Source organism: Mus caroli, chromosome 19 (genome assembly GCF_900094665.2).
Source record: "Mus caroli chromosome 19, CAROLI_EIJ_v1.1, whole genome shotgun sequence".
In the NCBI taxonomy this organism is placed as follows: Eukaryota; Metazoa; Chordata; class Mammalia; order Rodentia; family Muridae; genus Mus; species Mus caroli.
The window spans coordinates 43,846,447-43,865,162 of record NC_034588.1 but is presented as its reverse complement, the minus strand read 5'-3'; the positions used below and the strand labels follow the sequence as shown (position 1 = coordinate 43,865,162).

Sequence of the window (18,716 nt, the reverse complement as noted above, 5' to 3'; positions counted from 1 at the left end):
TCCCCCTTCCCCACTTCCTCTCTCTCTCTCTCTTTCCTCCCGTCCTTTTTTCCTTCTTTGACAATGTCTCAATAGCTTAAGCCTCAAACTCAACACTCCTCTGGTCTTAGCCTCCCAAGTGCTAGGATTTCAGGTGTGTGCTACCAAATCTGTGAATGAGAACAGGAAATACGGACCCCCTCTAACCAAGACACATAGATCTCACAAATTCTCAAAAGCCTAAATGTCACGTAATGGGGGGAACAGTTCCAGGGGACTCCTCTAGGCTTCCATGTAGCCAGGAAAAGAACAGTGTCTCTTTTAGGGGGACAGGCTATGATCACTGAACAACGAGGTCAATTTGCCAGCCCCCAGCCAACCCTGCCCATGAAGGACAGAGCTCAGCTTTGCCGCTCAAACTGACCCACTAAGGAATCTGGACAAGTCAGTGTGCTTTCCCCCTTTTTCTTCTTGTTTGTAAGGAAGGAAATTTATCCAGATGATTCCCACAGATTCCTTCCTCGTTAACAACCTCTTTTCGGTGCTTAGAAACAGTCTTTGCACATGCTGACACCAACGGTCTATTTATTCATGTGTTTATTTAGCAGCAATGGGGTTGGAACCCAGGCCTTCACTCATCTTAGGCAAGCACTCTCTTCACCATTATACCCTCAGCCAATGGCAGCCCATTTACAATTATAAAATAATGCATCTGCAGCTAAACAGGTGAAACTGGGAAAAGTATACTGTGGCAACCCAGACACAGGAAAATACATAACAATGATCTCCTTCATATGTGGATCATAACTGAATAGCTCCAATTTTGTGTGTTTAATTTACAGTTGATGTAGAGGCCAGAAATCTAAGAGGTCGTTGGGAGGGAATTCGTTAAGAAAAGGTGGACAGTAGATCTAGTCTATACAAGAAAGCAGAAGGAGAAATTCCAAGGATGGGGAGGAGATGGGAAAATAGGAAAGGGGGGGGAAGTAGGAAAGGGGAGGGGTAAATAGGAAAGGAGGAGGGGTCTATGGAGATGAGGAAGTAGCAGGATAAACTAAAATAATGGGAATATGAAAATGCCATTGGAAACATATAATCTTTTTTTTTTTTTTTTTTGGTTTTTTCGAGTCAGGGTTTCTCTGTATAGCCCTGGCTGTCCTGGAACTCACTTTATAGACCAGGCTGGCCTCGAACTCAGAAATCCGCCTGCCTCTGCCTCATGAGTGCTGGGATTAAAGGCGTGCGCCACCACGCCCAGCATGGAAACCTATAATCTTATAAGCAAACTTTTTTAAGTTGGAAGGGAGATACCCTACATGGCTAGAAAAGCTCCTCCTTGAAGCTGTCAGTTATAAATCAGACACAAACGGTGTCAAGTGTGGGACAACCCCTTATGAGTCAGTTGGGGGAGCCTTAGAGGTCCCCAAAACAATACAAGCTCTTGCCATCCCTCTCGGGTGTCCCTCAGAACTAGACGACCCTATTGCTGAAGGTACCACACACCTTGGCTGCATGCAATAAAGAGATCAAGCTGGAACTGAGCTGGAAACCTCTTCCCCAGGGGCAAGCTTTCATAGTGCGGGAAGCGCTATGCAAGCTGCTTGGAGAGAAAAGGATACCAGTGGTCTCACACAGCTGTGCATCCTACCAACTATGAAACCAAACTGCTGGGCAAGATGTGCCCACTTGGGCAACAGTGGCACAACTGTTACAGGAGTAACCAACCACTTTGTGATTGGATTGGAGGCCCACTCCACAGAAGGGAATCTATACTTAGTACTATAAACACCCTCAAAGCTCAGAGTGGGTAGAGTCATAGAATCTAGGGGTCCTACTGGTGAGCTAAAGTGGCATAGTGTTGAACCTACCTTCTAAATATATATGCTTATTATACCTATAGACAGTTACCTCATAGCCTCAGAGTACTTCCAGTGGTCTGTGCTAAAGGCAGAGATCTACGACTTCACAAGGCGCTGAGAATAAGTGACAGCTCGGCCCTCAATAAGACATTTGCGACCAGTCCATCCAAGCTTAGAAAACACTTAAGGAAGACTCTAAGAGGCTCAGTGTAGGAAGGGCTGTGAAATAGCATCTTCTGGGAAGTGTGAGGTCATTGTAACCATGAGCTCTCAACAACTACAGGTGTACAGGGTCTGCACAAAAACAGGCCATCCACGGGCAGTCAAGGACAGAGGAAGGACTCCAAAGGCCCCACCCCTCACTGCCTAATTGTTTTCTACAGACAGATCCAGGGGAAAGTGGTGTGTCCACTAGTGACCGCAGCAGACACCAACGCATAGCTCGAACCCACTGGTTACACGGATGGCCCTCGATTTAAAAATGAGGGGGAGGGGCTCATCAAAATAAAAAATCATGAACCTAAGAAAGGGGCAAGTAGAGATGAGGGAGGCTCATAAGAATGGAAGGGAAGTAAGAGAGGCTGAGGGGAGAAGGGGGGAGGGATGTATTATATATATGTGCAAATAGACACATATACATATATATGAAACTAACTTAAAAATATTAACTTATTTTTATTGAACACATTTTTTAAAGAAAACATAAATTTGAAAAAAAAAAAAGGAGGGAAATTCCATATGATTCATTTCCCAGAACCTTTGAGAAATGTTCCTTCTTGGCTCTTATTTATTTGTGATTACTGGTTTTTCCTTTCGATCGACATACCTGCCTTTTAGCAAAATGGGAAGCACAGAGGGGACGGGGGTCACAAAGTCTTTGTAGCTTTACAAACCCTTCTTACGCTGTGAGCACTTCCCCAAGTCATCAGAGTCCTTGAAAATGTAATCTTAGTGATGGCACAACCTCCCCCATGATTCCTAGGCATTTAGCTTGCCTCGTCTAAGTGATACTGTCAGGAGCATCCTAATGGCTGTAAGTACCACCTGCATCTCCATTTTTCCTCCCATCAGTTCTATGAAGAATTACAAGGTCAATAAACATGACACTAGAGGACCTTTGCAAGTGTCACCATATTAATTTCCAGAAATCCACCAAGACCCGCTGATTTTCCCGAGCAGGGTGGAGGTGAAGTTCTGAAAGACAGGGTTAGAATGCAGGACAGTGGTACATCTGTCATCCCTTCTCCATCCTGAAGCTAACTGCAAGAAGAGACACGAGTTCCAAGCCTCTAGGGTCTGAAGCCTAGCTGTTTCTAATTCAAGAAACAAGCCTCAGTTCCCCTCCTCTGTAAAATGAATATGGTTACTGTTGCTCTGCTGACTAACCAGAGAACTCTGTACTCCCTGAAAAGGAGTGAACATCCTTCATGAACACCAAGGCTCTGGTACTCTTACTACCCTAGTCATATCCTGAGAGACTTGAGGAAGTTAAGTTGTTTTGTTCCATGTTGTGGGTTTGGTTTTTTTTTTTGGTTTTTTTTTTTAATTGTTGTTATTACTGTTTAGGAAGCCCTGGGACTTTTGGCTATCACTGTGCCCCTAGAACTGTGCAACCTGTTTCTAATAGAGATGGGGGAAAAAAATCAGCTTTCCAGAGAGAATTAGCTGGGTCCAGGCGCCCAGGAAACCGAGCAGCATCTTCCAAAGGTCAGAGTCATGTTGGAAGCTGGAAGGCCTGGGGCTGAGCCTCGGGCCTCCCCCAGAGGATGCTGGATGGATGGTGGGCCATAGACAGCAAACCTTCCCGATAACGTTCCATCTCTTTGGAAGTTCCCTGCCCCTCTTTCTAGGGTTCAGACCAGATACTTTGTCTTTGGATGCACAAAACAAACAAACAAATAAACAAACAAAACCAAACAACCTGACTCAGACGGTGCAAAAGATCACCCATTTGCAAAGACCCCCGGAGCATGCTTCTGCCCTTCTGGTCCTGAATCTCTTAAGACCCTCTGCTTGGAAATGCAACTAGTGCTTCCAGCGGGATCTCCCCCAGCCCTAGGCAAATGCAAAGAAGACCACGATGACTCTCTTGGGAGGCTCATCTGGAAAACCTAGGTTTCCCTCCACACTGCCCTATCCAGCCGGCAAATGTTTTTCCCACCTCTTCTCACCGCTTAGCTTCACTGGAGGGGACTCCAGTGACGTTGCCAGGGCAGATAAGGAGAACTGCGCAGACCCCCACCGACCGCCATCCTCCCTCATCTCCACCATCAGCACCGGTCAGCTGCCACCGCAGCCCACCTCCACTGTCAGAAGCGCCTCTCCCGCCCGTCCAAATGCACACAACAGGTGGCACCTGCCGGTCGTCCCCAACCGCACCCCTGCCCACCACTCCACCTGCGCCGCAACCCTCCCTGCAATTGCTCCCCGGTCAGCGAAACCTACCTTTGAGGTTCTGGGGGTGGCCCCGCGACGCGCGGCTCGGGTTTCCTCGCTGCAGAGAGGAGACACTGGAGAAGTTGTTACCCATGGCATCGGCCCCCCGGGGGTGCTCCGGCGGGGGCCAGGCGAGGCTGGGCAGGAGCGGAGGAAAGGTGTGCAAGTGTGTGCGCGCGCGGGTGCGCGCTGCCGGGGGAGGGCCCTGGCGGGGCTGCGGCCGGGGGCGGGCGGTTTGCTGTCTCCGGCTCTCCCTGGGCTTGGCGGTCTTCGCTCGGCGGGTCCTGCCCGCCGTGGGGGTCCTCGCGCCACTCGGCTACCGGGCTCCCATGCCCCGCGCCCGGGGCGGCCCGGCCCCTGGGCCCCGGCCCGCGGCGCGAGCCGCTGCGCTCTGCCTGGTGCTGGAGCTCGGATTCCGGCTGCGGGTGGGCGGCGCAGCGGCGGCGCGCTCCCCGCGGGCCATAGAGTCGGGGCTCGGCGCGCGGCTGCTCGGAGGCTCGGCGGCGGGCTCGGTCCCCGCCCGCGGGGACGGCCGCGGCGACGTGCGTGGCGCCCTCCCGCCCGCGGGTGAGCTTGCAGCGCCCGGCTCGTGTGGACCGCCCCCGCTCCCGCCAGGTCCCTCCCGAGGCCGCCGCCCCCAACCCCCGCCCTAGCGTCTCCAGGACTCCCGGGCTCCGGTTGTTATGGCGACAGCTGCGCAGGTTAATGAGCGTCTCAGTGACACGCGCGCGCCCGCTCTGCCAGATGTGGGCCTCGGGGCGCGCCGCGTTCCCGCTGGCTATAAGTTCTCGAAGGCGCGCGGGACCCAGGGTTGGGGGCGGCACTGCTCCGGACCTGACGTCAGGAATAGATGGGAGCTTCGGAGGTTGAGCGTCTCCCTGTCCTAGGACATAGAACCTGAAAACAAGAGGAAGAGGACCGCCACAACGCTGGGAGCCCCGGTGCCAGGGCGTGGCGAGGTAGACCTAAAGGAGGTTCCCCAGCACGGGATTGAGGGCCTGGCACATGTTAAAACGCTCAGGAGTGAGTGGATAATGGGTTAAGACAATTGAGATAAGGAATACAGTCACCTCCCCTTCGCTGTAGTTGGAACTTCCAATCAGAACCCCAGTCAGACCCATTTCCTGACTGATCAAACATCCTTTGCATGTTCAAGAACGGAGAACCACAAGAACAGAACCAAGCCGATGGGACCCAGCTCAGGTACAAACCAGAGAGAGATACCGGTTTCAAGCTGAACTATTCTGTCAGCTGGAAAACTAAGAGATTGGGGAAGGGATGGGAGGGTGGTATGGCCTACAGTAGACCAAGGTGACTTCCTGGAGGAAGGGGGCAGTCTGTAAATGTCCTGTTCACGTGACTCTTCCATCTGTGTAGCTCAGCACTGCTACCTGCAGGAGGGGTCCAGGAAGTCATCTTGGATCTGGGGCGGTTATTTCTCCCAGTGTATCAGGGGGGAGAAGACAGTCCGACTGTCCATCTCACACCTTCATCAGCCTTGCTGCTTCTCGGGGCCATCCCTCACTCTCTAATCGGACTTCCTCAACTCAGATCCAGAGTGAGCCCTGGATCATGAGTGGGACACAGACATCGCCTCCATCCTTTTCTGGAAGTTTCTCCATAGGACCCATCCTCAATGTGTAGGCACAGCTCTTTCCTGACCACCCCAGCTAAGTATCTCTGCCTCTCCCTATCATTCTCCATGGGGTCATCCCATTCTCTTCGTGGCTTTTATATGACATTGCCTGAAAGTAGCCTTTTCTGCTTGGTTAGATTCGGCTTCTCTTGATAGAGAATAAGCTTGCTGAGGGGAGAGTCAGCCAGCCACATTCCTCACAGTGTTCTAGCTCCCAGGGCAGGGACATGAGGATTCTCAGAAGTATCTGTAAAGTGAATGATCCCCATGCCTGCCAGCAGTAAAATCCTACTGTGATCCTTAGACATCATCTCTGATCCCCTTTAGCCCCCTGTCCTGCCTTTTACTCTCCTCTGATTGCACACATTACATCCTTAAGTTTCAGAGACTCCAGGCAAGCTAAAAATACCTGTGAGAGGTATGCTCTGGTGTTTGAGGAGAAAGACAACCAGGCCCCCAGTCCCAGCCCCAGCCCCAAGCCTCTGGGGTGCCTGGGATCAGGTGCTGACCGGCTACAGAATGGTCAGGGACTGGTGTCTTATTTATGGGCGGTGTCTTCCCAACACTTATCCCCAAATGATGATTCATTTGTCAGCAATCTGTGGGCTCTTAACAGCTATATACATAATGCGCGCTCGCGCGCGCGCGCGCGCGCGCACACACACACACACACAGAGAGAGAGAGAGAGAGAGAGAGAGAGAGAGAGAGAGAGAGAGAGAGAGGAGAATGAGGACATACAGATTGCACATAGCTGGGGAGATCAGGCATTTTATGAGTCAGAATAAATATGTGGAGCCTGTATAGAGGAGACTAATTCCCCTGGAGTGTGTGTGAAGTGCAGGGGTCTGGCTGGGATTTGTAGAGAGTGGCTGGAGACGCTCTGGATCCTTCTGGAATAAGCCCACTTCTGTGTCCTGGGAAGCCTTGGTACGGGATAGGGGTGGACCCAAGACCCCAAAGGGAGATTACAGGCCCCACACAGGCCTAAATGTGGGACATGGGCAAAGCAGAAGAAAAATGAAGGCCAAAATGACAAGAAAAAGGGAAGGAGGGAGGGAGGGAGGGAGGGAGGGAGGGAAAGCAGGCCAAAAGGCTCTCTCCCAAAAGGCTCTCTCCTGATCCTCTGAGTAGCCTGAGCTCCAAAGGAAACTTGACAGTATTGCTTCTGAAGTTGAAGGTCATAACCTGCTTAGGTGTGCACACCCTCAGCCCCCTATTTAAACTTTAATCTCACTTTAGGACCCCAGAAGACAGACTTGGGGGACACTGGATCTCTTTGTCCCTCTTTGACCATCTTTGTCTCTTGGTTCCTAATGTAGCCACATTCACTAACTCTCCTTTTTTTGCTTTCTCAGTTTAATTAAGGACCAGTTACTGGACATGACTTGGGGCATAGGTTGTAACTCCCTGTTCAGCACAGTATTAGGGACAAAGGCAGGGCACTGAGACAGTACCAAAACTTCCCCTGACTCAGAGGTTAAAAAAAAAATCATGGGAGGAAGATTGGGCTAGACTGGGCTAAGATGAGGGAGCCCCCCTGCCCCCCACCCCCACCCCACCCCTGCCAATGTGTGGCTGTGAAGGGTCATGCAGGGGTCATGCTGAGCAGAAACACCCTACACTTGTCTGCCCAAGGACTCCTCAGTGTCACCCCTTGAACCCTCTTTAACCCTACTGTTTTTCCCCCTGGGGAGTTCAGACTGGGGCATGGGACACCATTGTTAAATGTCAACTGGATATAGGTATTTAGCAAGCAGGCAGGGACCTAAGGAAGGAAGTATAACCTTCTGCATTGTCCTGGGTTCCAGGAACCCCTTTCTGACTCTGGGTAAATCCATCTCGAAGAATCACAGAGTGCCAGCAGCCTTCCTTCCTTCCTTCCTCTGGACTCTGGGTCAAACTCCCAGATTTTAAGCCCCTCCACAACTACCACCCAGGCAGCTTAAAGGCAACAGTTAGGAGGTAGCTCAGCCCCATCCTGGAAGGGAGGAGCGAGAAGAGGCTGACAGGGCAGATTGGAGCTAGTGGAAGTCACTGGGTGGCTTCAGTGAAACTATCAACATCACAAGGTGAAACTGGGCAGTGGTGACACAGGACTCTAATCTCAGCACTCGGGAGGCAGATCTCAGTGTGCTTGAGGTCAGCCTGGTCTACAGAGCAAGTTCTAGGGACAGCCAGGGTTATAGGGAGAAACCCTGTCTTGAAAAGGCAAATCAACCCACCAACCAGCCAAACAACAAAAAACCAACAACTCCAACACCACAAGGTGGTGCTCTAGCACCCAACACCTCAGAAACCCCTCTCCAGCATTGCAGGTTCTTAGATTGTTTGTCTGTCTGTCTGCCCATGTCTAGGAGAGCTCATATCAGCTAGTAGGACAATGGAGAGAGGACCCCAGGCAGAGATGAGAGGGGAGGTCAGGATTCCATCAAAAGCTGCTCTGCGAAACTCCCCCTGCTCTCCCTCCCCCATTACCTTCCCTTCTGGTCTCTTCCTCTCCTTCTCTTTTCCCTCCCCCATCTTTCTTCTCTTCCCTCTCCCCCTGTCAGCTTCACTCTCCCCTCCGCCCTTATTCTCCACAGCGTCCACGGGTCTGAATTTGAGAACTGAAGTCCTTTATCAATCATGTTGAAAACCTAGCAGGATGTTTGATTTGACCAAGAGTCTGCTTTCTTCCTTCCCTGATCCTTGAGGTGCTGAACCCAGAGTTAGCCAAGGATAGCCAAGGATAGCTGAAGACAGCCACAGACAGCCCACAAGGCAAACAAGAACGGGGTTCACCCAAGTGGGGCCACACTGCTTTATTCCTGAGGACTGAGCCCTACCCACTGTCCATTCCTTGAACAATTAGTAGACCTGGGGAGATGGTCAGTCAGTAAAGTGATTGCCTTGTAATTGTGAGAACCTGAGTTCATGTTCAAAACAAAAACAAACAAACAAACAAAAACAAAAACAAATCTGGGCATGAGGCACATGGCTATGACCCCAGCAGAAACAGGAAGTTCCCCGGGGCTCTGCTGGCCTGCCAATCTAGCCAGTTAACTTTTTAACTTAAAAATATTTTTTTCAGAGCTGGAGAAATGGCTCAGAGGTTAAGAGCACCAGCTGCTCTTTCAGAAGTCCGGAGTTCAATTCCCAGCAGTCCATCACATGGTGGCTCACAGCCATCTATGATAGGATCTGATGCCCTCTTCTGGCCAGCAGGTGTACATGCTGCGTAGATGCTTTTTCTATGCAGTACTCATATACATAAAGTGAATAAATCATTTAAAAAGATTTTTCATACAATAGTTTGATCATACTTCCCCTCCCCCAACTCCTCTCAAATCCTCCCACACCCGTACCCACTGAAAGTGTGTGTGTGTGTACGCGCGAGTGCGCGCACACTCGCGCATATATATATAGAGAGAGAGGGAGAGAGAGAGAGAGAGAGAGGGAGAGAGGGAGAGAGGGAGAGAGGGAGAGGGAGAGGGAGAGGGAGAGGGAGAGGGAGAGGGAGAGGGAGAGGGAGAGTTAGTTGAGACAAAAATTACCAAAGCAAAAAGCACACACAAAACCATGGAGTCAATTTTCTGTTGGCCAATTACTCCTGGGCCTGGTTCTTGCCCTTGGGTGTGGCTGACATAGCTGGTGACCCAACCCGACCCTCCCCAACCTTTCCCTCCTCTTCCCTCCCTTCCTCTCAGGCTCAAGGATCCCTGCAGAAGAGGAGGCAGAAAGATTCTGAGAGCCAGAGTTTAGGGATGGCTCCAAGGAGACAGCATCTTCAGACTCATACACAGATGACCTCACAGCACAGACACATGACTGATACACATGTTAACTCAGCATGGACAAGACCTTCTTCACAGGGTCAAGCCAGACAAAATTCTGGCAAAGAGAAAGGGAAGGAGCCATAAAGCCCCATCCTAGGAATATTCACGGACCCATGAATATTCTTACCTTTGGGGCCAACTTTCACCAGTTCAAATGTACTAAAATATGCCATTTGTGGGGACTGGAGAGAAGGCTCAGTGAGTGGTCATTTGTTGCTCTCTCTTGGAAGCATCACCTATCAATAAAAAGCTGATGAGCAGTTTAAGGTGAGGCAGGATAGAAGGCATGACATCCGACAGAGAGATTAGAACTCTAGAAGACAGTCAGAGGTGGAGAGATTTGTCCTGGCCTCTGAAGAAGTCAAACGTATGAAACTCAGGAGAGGTAACTAGCCTTGTGGCAGACATAAAATAGTTTAAATGGGTTCTGTAAGGTATGAGCTGGTCGGGGAACAAGCCAAAGCTTCTGGCCTAGGCGTTTATTCATAAATCAATAAGCCTCCAAGTCTGTAGCCGTCCAGTGGCCATGGATGAATTGGGTCACCTGAAAGGGGGGTTGGAAGTGAAAAGGACAGGGTGCGAGAGAAGGATAAAGCCAAGACAAAGTGCTGATCAAGGCTCCAAGTAGAATATTCAGCACTGTGTTTATTTAGGACAAGCCCACAGACCCATGCTCTGTTTCAGCTGGATTATGTTGCAAAGCAAGCTCACGGGGCAGCCTATTCTAAGTTCCTCTAGGAAATTGCAGGTGCAGCAAGGGGAACCTGGGTCGTTAAACCCATTGTGGCAAGCACTCAAGGTCTGTTTAGTCTGCTCAAGGCTGGGGGAAAGGGCACAATTCCCCCCTTTTTGTTTTTTAAAGATGAGAAGGGGTCACAAGATTTACTTGTTTTCCATAATCCCGTCTAGGGTAAAGAGGATGACCATGCCTGTCTTAAGTTGGTGTTGTCTATATAGCTTCTTCTTACCCATCAGGGAGCACAAACATAGCATTGATATAGTCTCTGTCTTAGGTTGATAGGAGCTCAAGAGCACTCTTACCCATCTCTGACTATTGGCCTTCTATAGCACACTCTTTCCCATTCAGACCTAAGCCACGAAGGACAATTGAATATGCACTCAATGCATCTCTTCATAGCGATGAATAACTGCCATGGTGAATAGCTGAGCTTGCTGAGAGCGATCCTGTATGAAGGCAACCAATCTGTTTAATACAAAGTCTAAAAGTTAAACCCAACAAGATTGTAATTAATAGTCCAAGCAGTGTAGAAATTAAAGTTGTGATGGCTGGAGCAATGGCTCAACAGTTAAGAACACCGACTGCTCTTCCAAAGGCCCTGAGTTCAATTCCCAGCAACCACATGGTGGCTCACAACCATCTGTAATGGGGTCTGATGCTCTTCTGGTGTGTCTGAAGAGAGCAATGGTGAATACATAAATAAAGTTGTAAGTCATGGGGAAGTGGAGAACAGGGATTCAAACAATCCCTGATTCTGTCCTTTTTCTCTTTTCCTTTTGGCCAGTCCTTCTCGAACTTTAGCCTTTACTATTCCTGGATGATCGATGTAAAAACAACATTCCTCATGGAGGGATGCACATAGTCCTCCCTGTTGAAGGAATAAAAGTTCAAGTCCTCTCCTGTTTTGAAAAACTCCCTCCTCAAACAAGGAGGTTACAGATTCTTGCAAATGGGAAATAGAGGTTTCTATCCTTTCTATATCTCTTTCTATTGCTGTTCTAAGGAGTTCATAATTTTTTCCTTGCAAAACCAGTGCCAGTAGCTGCTCCTCCCACACTCAGAGAGTTTCCTGGAATCTAAATTTTAAATTTTAAAATAAGAAGCATGATTTAAGTAATTTTGTGGTATACGTAGATATAATTCCCCCTTTTTTGTTTTTTTATGAAGATATTGTTTTAAAGTTCCATGGGCTGGTTCCACAACACCTTCTCCTTCAGGATAATAAGAAAATATGGGTAACATCCATTTGCCATAATTGATTAGGTACGAGTCCTCGAGGATTAACACCATTATGTGGTACATGAAGAAACTGGGGACACTGAGAACAATGCTTTACAATTTGACGTGCATATCTTCTAGAAATACCAAATTATTGTCTTGAACTATTACTATTTTGATGATGTAAAGAATGAGATTGTATGGCTAATTGTTCCTGTAAGGCCTATAATCTGCCTGGTATACAAATCTGCTGTGACATTGCACAGGGGTCCAAACAATCCAGTATGAGCTCTTAAATGTCCTATAAAGTAAGGAACAGTACATGATTTTTTTTTTTTAGGTCCTAGAACTCACTCTATAGACCAGGCTGGCCTTGAACTCAGAGATCCACCTGCCTCTGCCTCCCAAGTGCTGGGACTAAAGGCATGCACCACCACTGCCCAGCTCAGTACATGATTCTTAAACTAAGCTGTACTTGTATAAATAACTGCAAAATTTGCTCTTCCAGTTAGATTTCCTTTTCTTTTCCAGCAGCTAGCAGCCTTTATTCTCACCATACCTGAAACTGCTCCCACCGATACTGTGGCTCCAGCTCCTGTGGAGAAGTCTCCCACCAAGAAGATGACAAACAAGGCTGGTGTGGCTAAGTGCAAGGCCACAGGCCCTATGGTGCACGAGCTCATAACTAAGGCTATTTTTGCCTCTAAGGAGGATGGTGGTGTATGCCTGCCTGCCCTTAAGAAGGCACTGGCTTCTGGTGGCTACCATGTTGGGAAGAACAACAACTGCGTCAAGCTTAGGCATAAGAGTCCGGTGAGCAAGGGTACCATGGTGCAGACCAAAGGAGCCAGTGCATCGGGTTCTCTCAAGCTTAACAAAAAGGCGTCTTCCAGTGAGACCAAGCCTAAGAAGACTGGGGCTGCTGAGGTTAAGAAGGCTTCAGGTGCCACCCCTAAAAAGCCTAAGAAGGCTGCAGGGGCAAAGAATCCTGTGAAGAAAACTCCAAAGAAAGCAAAGAAGCCTGTGGCATCTGGAGTAAAGAAAGTTGCCAAGAGTCCTAAGAAGGCCAAGGCTGGTGCCAAGCCTAAAATGGCAGTAAAGAGCCCGCCAAAACCCAAGGCGGTGAAGTCTAAGGCATCCAAACCTGAGGTTACCAAGCCCAAGACAGCTAAACCGAAGGCTGTTTCCAAAAAGAAGTAGGTTTGCTTGTGACAGCTTGTGACAGTGGGACAACAAAGTCCCACTTTGGGCGCCACCTGTAGCCATCCAGCGGCCATGGTTGAACTGGATCACCTGAAAGTGGGGGCTGGAAATGAAAAGGACAGGGTGTGAGAGAAGGATGAAGCCAAGACAAGGTTCTGACCAAGGCTCAAAGTTTATTCAACACTGCATTTATATAGGACAAGCCCAAGAACCCATCCTTTGTTTCAGCTGGATTATGTTGCAAAGCAAGCTCACGGGGCAGCCTATTCTAAGTTCCTGTAGGAAATTGCAGGTGCAGCAAGGGGAAGACTCCACCTGGGTCGTTAAACCCATTGGCAACACTCAAGGTCTGTTTAGTCTGCTCAAGGCTGGGGGCAAAGACACATAAGTAGTTATTAAGGAACTGGGTTGTGAGTGGGGAAAACCTGAGGTTACACTCACTACCTAGTAACTCACATAAGGCAGCCTTCAAACACCTGTAACTTGAGCTCCAAGGGATCCAGGACCCTCCTCTGGCCTCTGCAGGTGCCTCTATGTACCGGTACACACAAACACATAGGTACACACATGTCAAATAAAATAAATATTGTTTTAGGATAAAATAGACCACACCTCACATAAAAGGTCATTTCACCATCTTACACATTTTGAAAGGAATTTTACTGCTCTAGCTCTTGGATTCAGAGAACAAGGAAGTCACTGAATTTATAACTGATTTTATTTCTGTGCAGTCATACATGAGTTGGATTTCTTGCCAAGTGAAGAAAAAAAAAAACCATGGTCATCAAGAATAATGAAATATTTATGAGTACTACATATAATGATTAGTGAAAGTGACACAATGTCACATTTTAGAAGCATTTATGCCAACATTACTTTTTAAAGTTTCTTTTTTTAAAAAAATTATTTGGAGTCAACAATTTCCCCCTAAGTCATAAGAAGATCCTTAAAAGTCCTACTACCGGCCTAAGTACTCATTCTAGGATGCCCATAGATAAAACCCAGACCTGAATCCAGCTTTCTCATTGCAGCTCAGTGTGTAAGTGGAGTCTCCTCCAAGAAGCAGGAAGGAAAACAAACCTCCCGTCCAGGAAGCATGTGTCATGACCTCAATCCCAAGCTTCCATTGGCTCTTCCAAGACCACTGGCTGAGATAATTATAGCAAGTGGAATTTATTTCAATTTTTTTTTCATTTAAAAATTGTATGTGTATGGGTGTTTTTGTTTACATGTGTGCCTCTGTACTGGGCGCATGCAGTACCTTCGGAAGCCAAGAGAGGGCACCGGAACTTCTAGGACTAGAGTTCTGGAAGGTTGTGGTTACTGGTAATCTGTCATCTGGAAGATACTGTTCTGCTCTTAATCATCTTTGCTGCTCTGAGCCATCTTTTTAGCTGTAAGTGGCATTTGTAAAGCACTTGTCTGCACGGGGTCCTGGCCTAAGTACTACCAATGAATGAGCTGATTGGCTGGGATCCGCCCTGAGTTACATACTGGTGATGCCAGGGTTCTTCCTGTTGAACAAGGGAGAATCCCAAGGCTTAGGGATGTTGCCAAGAGCTGACTTGAGAGGACTGAGTTCAGATCCCTGCGGACCTGGAGCTGCACTGGATTAGAATCCCTCCAGCATTAGCTTCACTGTGTTCAGAAACCAGCGTCTTCCTGCTTGAGAGATCCTCACTTCTTTAGCCGCGGGGAGAGCCAGCGGCTAATGAACACAAAATAGAGGCAGGGAACACTGAAACCAAAGACAGGTGCTGGAAATGGGTGCATTACCCAGCATCCTGTTTCTCTCATAGATAATTTAAATGCCCTATCCTTGACAAGAACGTCTCCCAAGAATGTCACAAAGGCCAAGAGGGCTCGTGAAAGGAAAGCAGGATAGATGCCACCGCACACGTCTGAAGACAAATGGGAGTCCAGAGCGCCTCTTAGCGTTAAGACACACCAAAAGCTCTCCGTCCTAACAGCCAGTGCGGATGAGCTGAGGCCTCAGCAGTCGCTACTGCTCTTGGGGGGTCCCACAGGCACACCCGAAGGCGATTCAAGGGGCTCTCCCTTCTTCCTTCTCATCTCAAGTTCTCCTCATCCACCACTAGAGGGCAGTAGAAAATCATGGGAATCTCCTTCGTGCCTTCCAACTTGTGAGGGAGGAGAGAACCTCAGGCCAATCACAACCCTTCAAAGGACGTTCATGGTCCGGACTTCTTTCAAAAGGCAAAGATCTTTTTGGAAGGACAACGTATGTTGTGTGATTTGCATGAACTACTTTCTTATAAAGGAAATGTCGTTGAAGAAACTGTCCCTACTCAGCCACTCAGCTGTTTGCCCTCCTAACCGCGTTTGCTGCACCAAGGCTTCTTCCTCATCTTTCTTCGTGACAGAAGGTTCCTTCCCCACTGTGGCAACTGACCAAAGAAGGACAAATCACCCCCAAGCATTCATCTGCCTAAGAAAGCCAAGGCTCTCCCGGACCCCTTCGGAGCACTCCCGGGCCTCTTTGGAGCACTCCTGCGCTGCCGCTACTTATTTGAGAATAAACATCTGCTTATGTCTAGCATCCGACCCAGGTTTCTCCTTGGCTTGGCTCTCTGAGCCGGTTCTTATCCTCAGAGCTGAACCACCTCCTTCTCAGACCAATCTCTCCACAAACACCCACTTCCCACTGGGGCAGCTAGAGACAGCTGTCGTATGAGTTACATCAGCAAGAGGATAAGAGAAGGCCAGGCTTGGTGGTGGGGGCCTTTATCTGGCCAGCACTTGGAAGGCAGAAGTAGGCAGATTTCTACAGTTCAAGGCCAGCCTGGTCTACATAGAGAATTCTGGTTTATATATTAGAATGAATATATATATGTGTGTGTGTGTGTGTATACATACACACACACACACACACATATTAGAACCGCTAAGCCATCTCTCTAACTCCTTTAATCCCGCTTGTTGTTGTTTGTTTTGTTGTCTTTGTTTTGAATTTTGGGTTGTTTTGGGTTTTTTTGAGACAGGGTTTCTCTATGTAGCCCTGGCTGTCTCGAAACTCACTTTGTAGACCAGGCTATCCTTGAACTCACAGAGATCCCCCTGCTTCTGCCTCCCTAGTGCTGTGATTAAAGTCATGTGCTTCCACGCCCAGCCTTAATTCTGCTTTTAAAAATAACTTTTGTGGAGAACTGGAGACATGGCTCAGCCAGTGGAGAGACATTGTGCTGGTTCGTTTTTGTCGGTTTGATCCAAGCTAGAGATAGCTGGGAAGGTGGGCCCTAAGTCGAGGAATGCCCTCCATCAGCCTGACCGGTGAATATGTCTGTTGGAGCGTGTTCTTAGTTTATAATTGATAGAAGAATGCCTATCCAGTTTGGTGTTGTATGTAGTTTTAAAAGCACACTACCACCTTAGTCAGGGAGCTGCAACCACACTCCCAGATCCTCCCAGCTTAGCTCCAGATCAGCTGCCCCCAGCACTGACCCAGCCTGCCTGGGAGCTGGTGCATTCTGGCCTCTCCCGGCTCCCCTTTGTCTCTTCCAGCTTAGCTCCAGGGGTCCATGATAATCAGCCCCAACCCAGCCACTCTCTCTACCCAAGTTATGCTCTGGGAGTCAACCACTCCACCAGCCCACTCCCAAGGCCCTAGAATCCTTGGATAAAGGACAGACAGACAGCTTTATTATTTTAGAACTTGCCGACTAGGCACAATTGCTAGGCACAGAATCTCCTGCCTGGAAAGGTGTGCCCTCATCAGTTATTATCTCCATTTCTTCTCCTACTCTAAACTTAGTGCTTTGTGTCAGCTAAGACCCCCCCACACACCTCCTTGGCCATCTGCCCATAGCAGAGACCACTGGTTCTAGCTGCCCCAAGATCTTACACGATTGCTGTGTGCTTCTTGTTCCAAAGCCTGGCAGAAAAGCCCTCCACCCACACCCAGTCTCCCTTTCCTCTTGGGACCAGGAAGTCCCACCTGTCCCTTCTGCCCAGCAATTGGCTCCCAACCTTCTTTATTAACAAGTTAAGAACCAGTTAGAGAACCAGACCTTAATGTCAGCACCTCCCGCTACACTATGGTGCCACCCCTGGACAGGTGGTTCTAGATTATAAGAAAGTAAGCTGAGTAAACCATAGAGAACACGCCAGAAAGCATGTTCCTCCCTGGCTTCTGCTTCACTTTGTGCCTTAGGCTCTTACCCTATCTTCCCTGGATAATAGACAATAACCTGCAAGCTGGAACAAGCCTTTCCTCTCCAAGTTGATTTCTGCCAGTATTTTATCAAAGCAGCACAAAGCAAATTAAGACAGAAACTGGTTCCAGAAGTGGGGTATTGTGATGAACCTGACCGTGTTGTTCTTGAAAGTTTGTTGAAAGGATTTTTGTTGTTGTTGTTTGTTTTGTTTGTTTGTTTTGTTTCCAGGGCTCTGAGCTGGAGAAGGCTGTTAAATGCTTAGAGCTTAATGAATTGTTATGGTAATCTGGGAGATGGATATGTTGGGAGTGTAATAGGCCTAGCTTGTAAAGTTTCATAGGTAGGTGAAGACTCCATTGGGGCTACTCACGGTATAGTGAATTAAAAGTCTGTAGAAGTGAAACTTTTGCTTTACTGGGGCAGTGGATGCTGGATAGTCAGGGCTGAAAAACCAGCAGTCATTAATAGAGATCAACATCACAGAGGTGAAATCTGGGATGTAGTTTCTCAGGATCGCCACGCAGAAGCTATGATTTAGTGGGAGACTGAGGCTACATATCAAGCTGGTATCAGAACCTAGAAAATAATGTGTAAGAGTCTCCCACATAATGGTGCTGGGTGGTTTTTTTTGTTTGTTTGTTTGTTTTTGTTTTTAAGGACAGAAGACGTCATGGAGAGGAACTGAGGCACAGAACTATATGACAGGGTCAAAGTCTCTCTAAAGAGAAGGCCAAGAGTCCATGGTTAAAGTGAAGCCTAAGTTGCAGCACAGACCCAGAATATTGGAGATGATAGCACTGGGGGACAAAAGACAGTAGCAGCTATAAAGTGGAGCTGGCCTGGGCCATCAACACAAGCTCTGTATACTGTGAATAGCAGAGCAGGAGAACGGGAGTTATCCTAGCCCTTAAGAACCTAAGAAATTGTGAGTCCCAGGTATTAGACCCTGACTGTGAGACATTTAAAATTATATTATGTCTTTTTTCATATATATTATGTCTTACATCATGATTTTTGACATGAAATCTTGGGGATCAAGAAGAAAGGAAAGGTTATGGTTTAAGAGTGACGGTTGTGTGTCAAGTTGACAAGGCTTCACTTGTGTTGGTTAGTTTTTGTCAACTTGACACAAATAGTCAACTCAGGAGAGGGAGCTTCAATTGAGGTTGGTCTCCATAAGATTGGCTTCATTTGCATGTCTGTGGGTCATTTTCTCGATTAATTATCGATATGCTTGATGCCACTGTGGGTAGATGGTCCTGGGTTGTAGAAGGAAACAAACTGAGCAAGCCATGGAGAGTAAGCCAGTAGACAGTCTCCTCCCATGGCCTCTGCTTCAGTGTCTGCCTCTAGGTTCCAGGTTTCAGCTCCTGCTTTGGCTTCCCTAGGGAACAGACTGTGTCTTTATGACAAATCAATCCTTTCCTATCTAAGTTGCTTTTGGTCAAAGTGTTTTATCACAGCAACAGAGAAGCAAACCAATAAACCAGCTCCCACAAATTATCCTCTGAGATCCATGAGCTGCGGTCTCCAAAAGGCTGGCATTACCCACACTCAACACCAACACCCAGGTGTCGTGGGAATTCTGGAATTTTGATTTCTTTAAATACAAACACACACACACACACACACACACACACACACAGAGAGAGAGA

At 48.2% G+C, this 18,716-nt stretch overlaps 2 protein-coding genes across 2 annotated transcripts in view; one reads left to right on the top strand and one right to left on the bottom strand.

The window, feature by feature from the left end:
- Neurl1 (neuralized E3 ubiquitin protein ligase 1) overlaps positions 1-5,015 on the bottom strand; it is a 78,688-nt gene extending 73,673 nt beyond the window's left edge. The window contains exon 1 of the mRNA XM_021151841.1: positions 4,284-5,015. Coding sequence (XP_021007500.1) covers positions 4,284-4,368 — 85 coding nt within the window. The 5' untranslated portion in view covers positions 4,369-5,015. The remainder of the gene's footprint in view (positions 1-4,283) is intronic.
- On the top strand, positions 4,958-13,420 carry LOC110285328 (histone H1.5-like). Its single transcript, XM_021151403.2, has 4 exons — positions 4,958-5,084; positions 5,183-5,233; positions 5,431-5,477; positions 12,215-13,420. Exons 1-4 carry the CDS (start codon positions 4,958-4,960, stop codon positions 12,881-12,883), a joined length of 894 nt encoding a protein of 297 aa, XP_021007062.1. The 3' UTR covers positions 12,884-13,420.
- Positions 13,421-18,716: the final 5,296 nt, after the last annotated feature.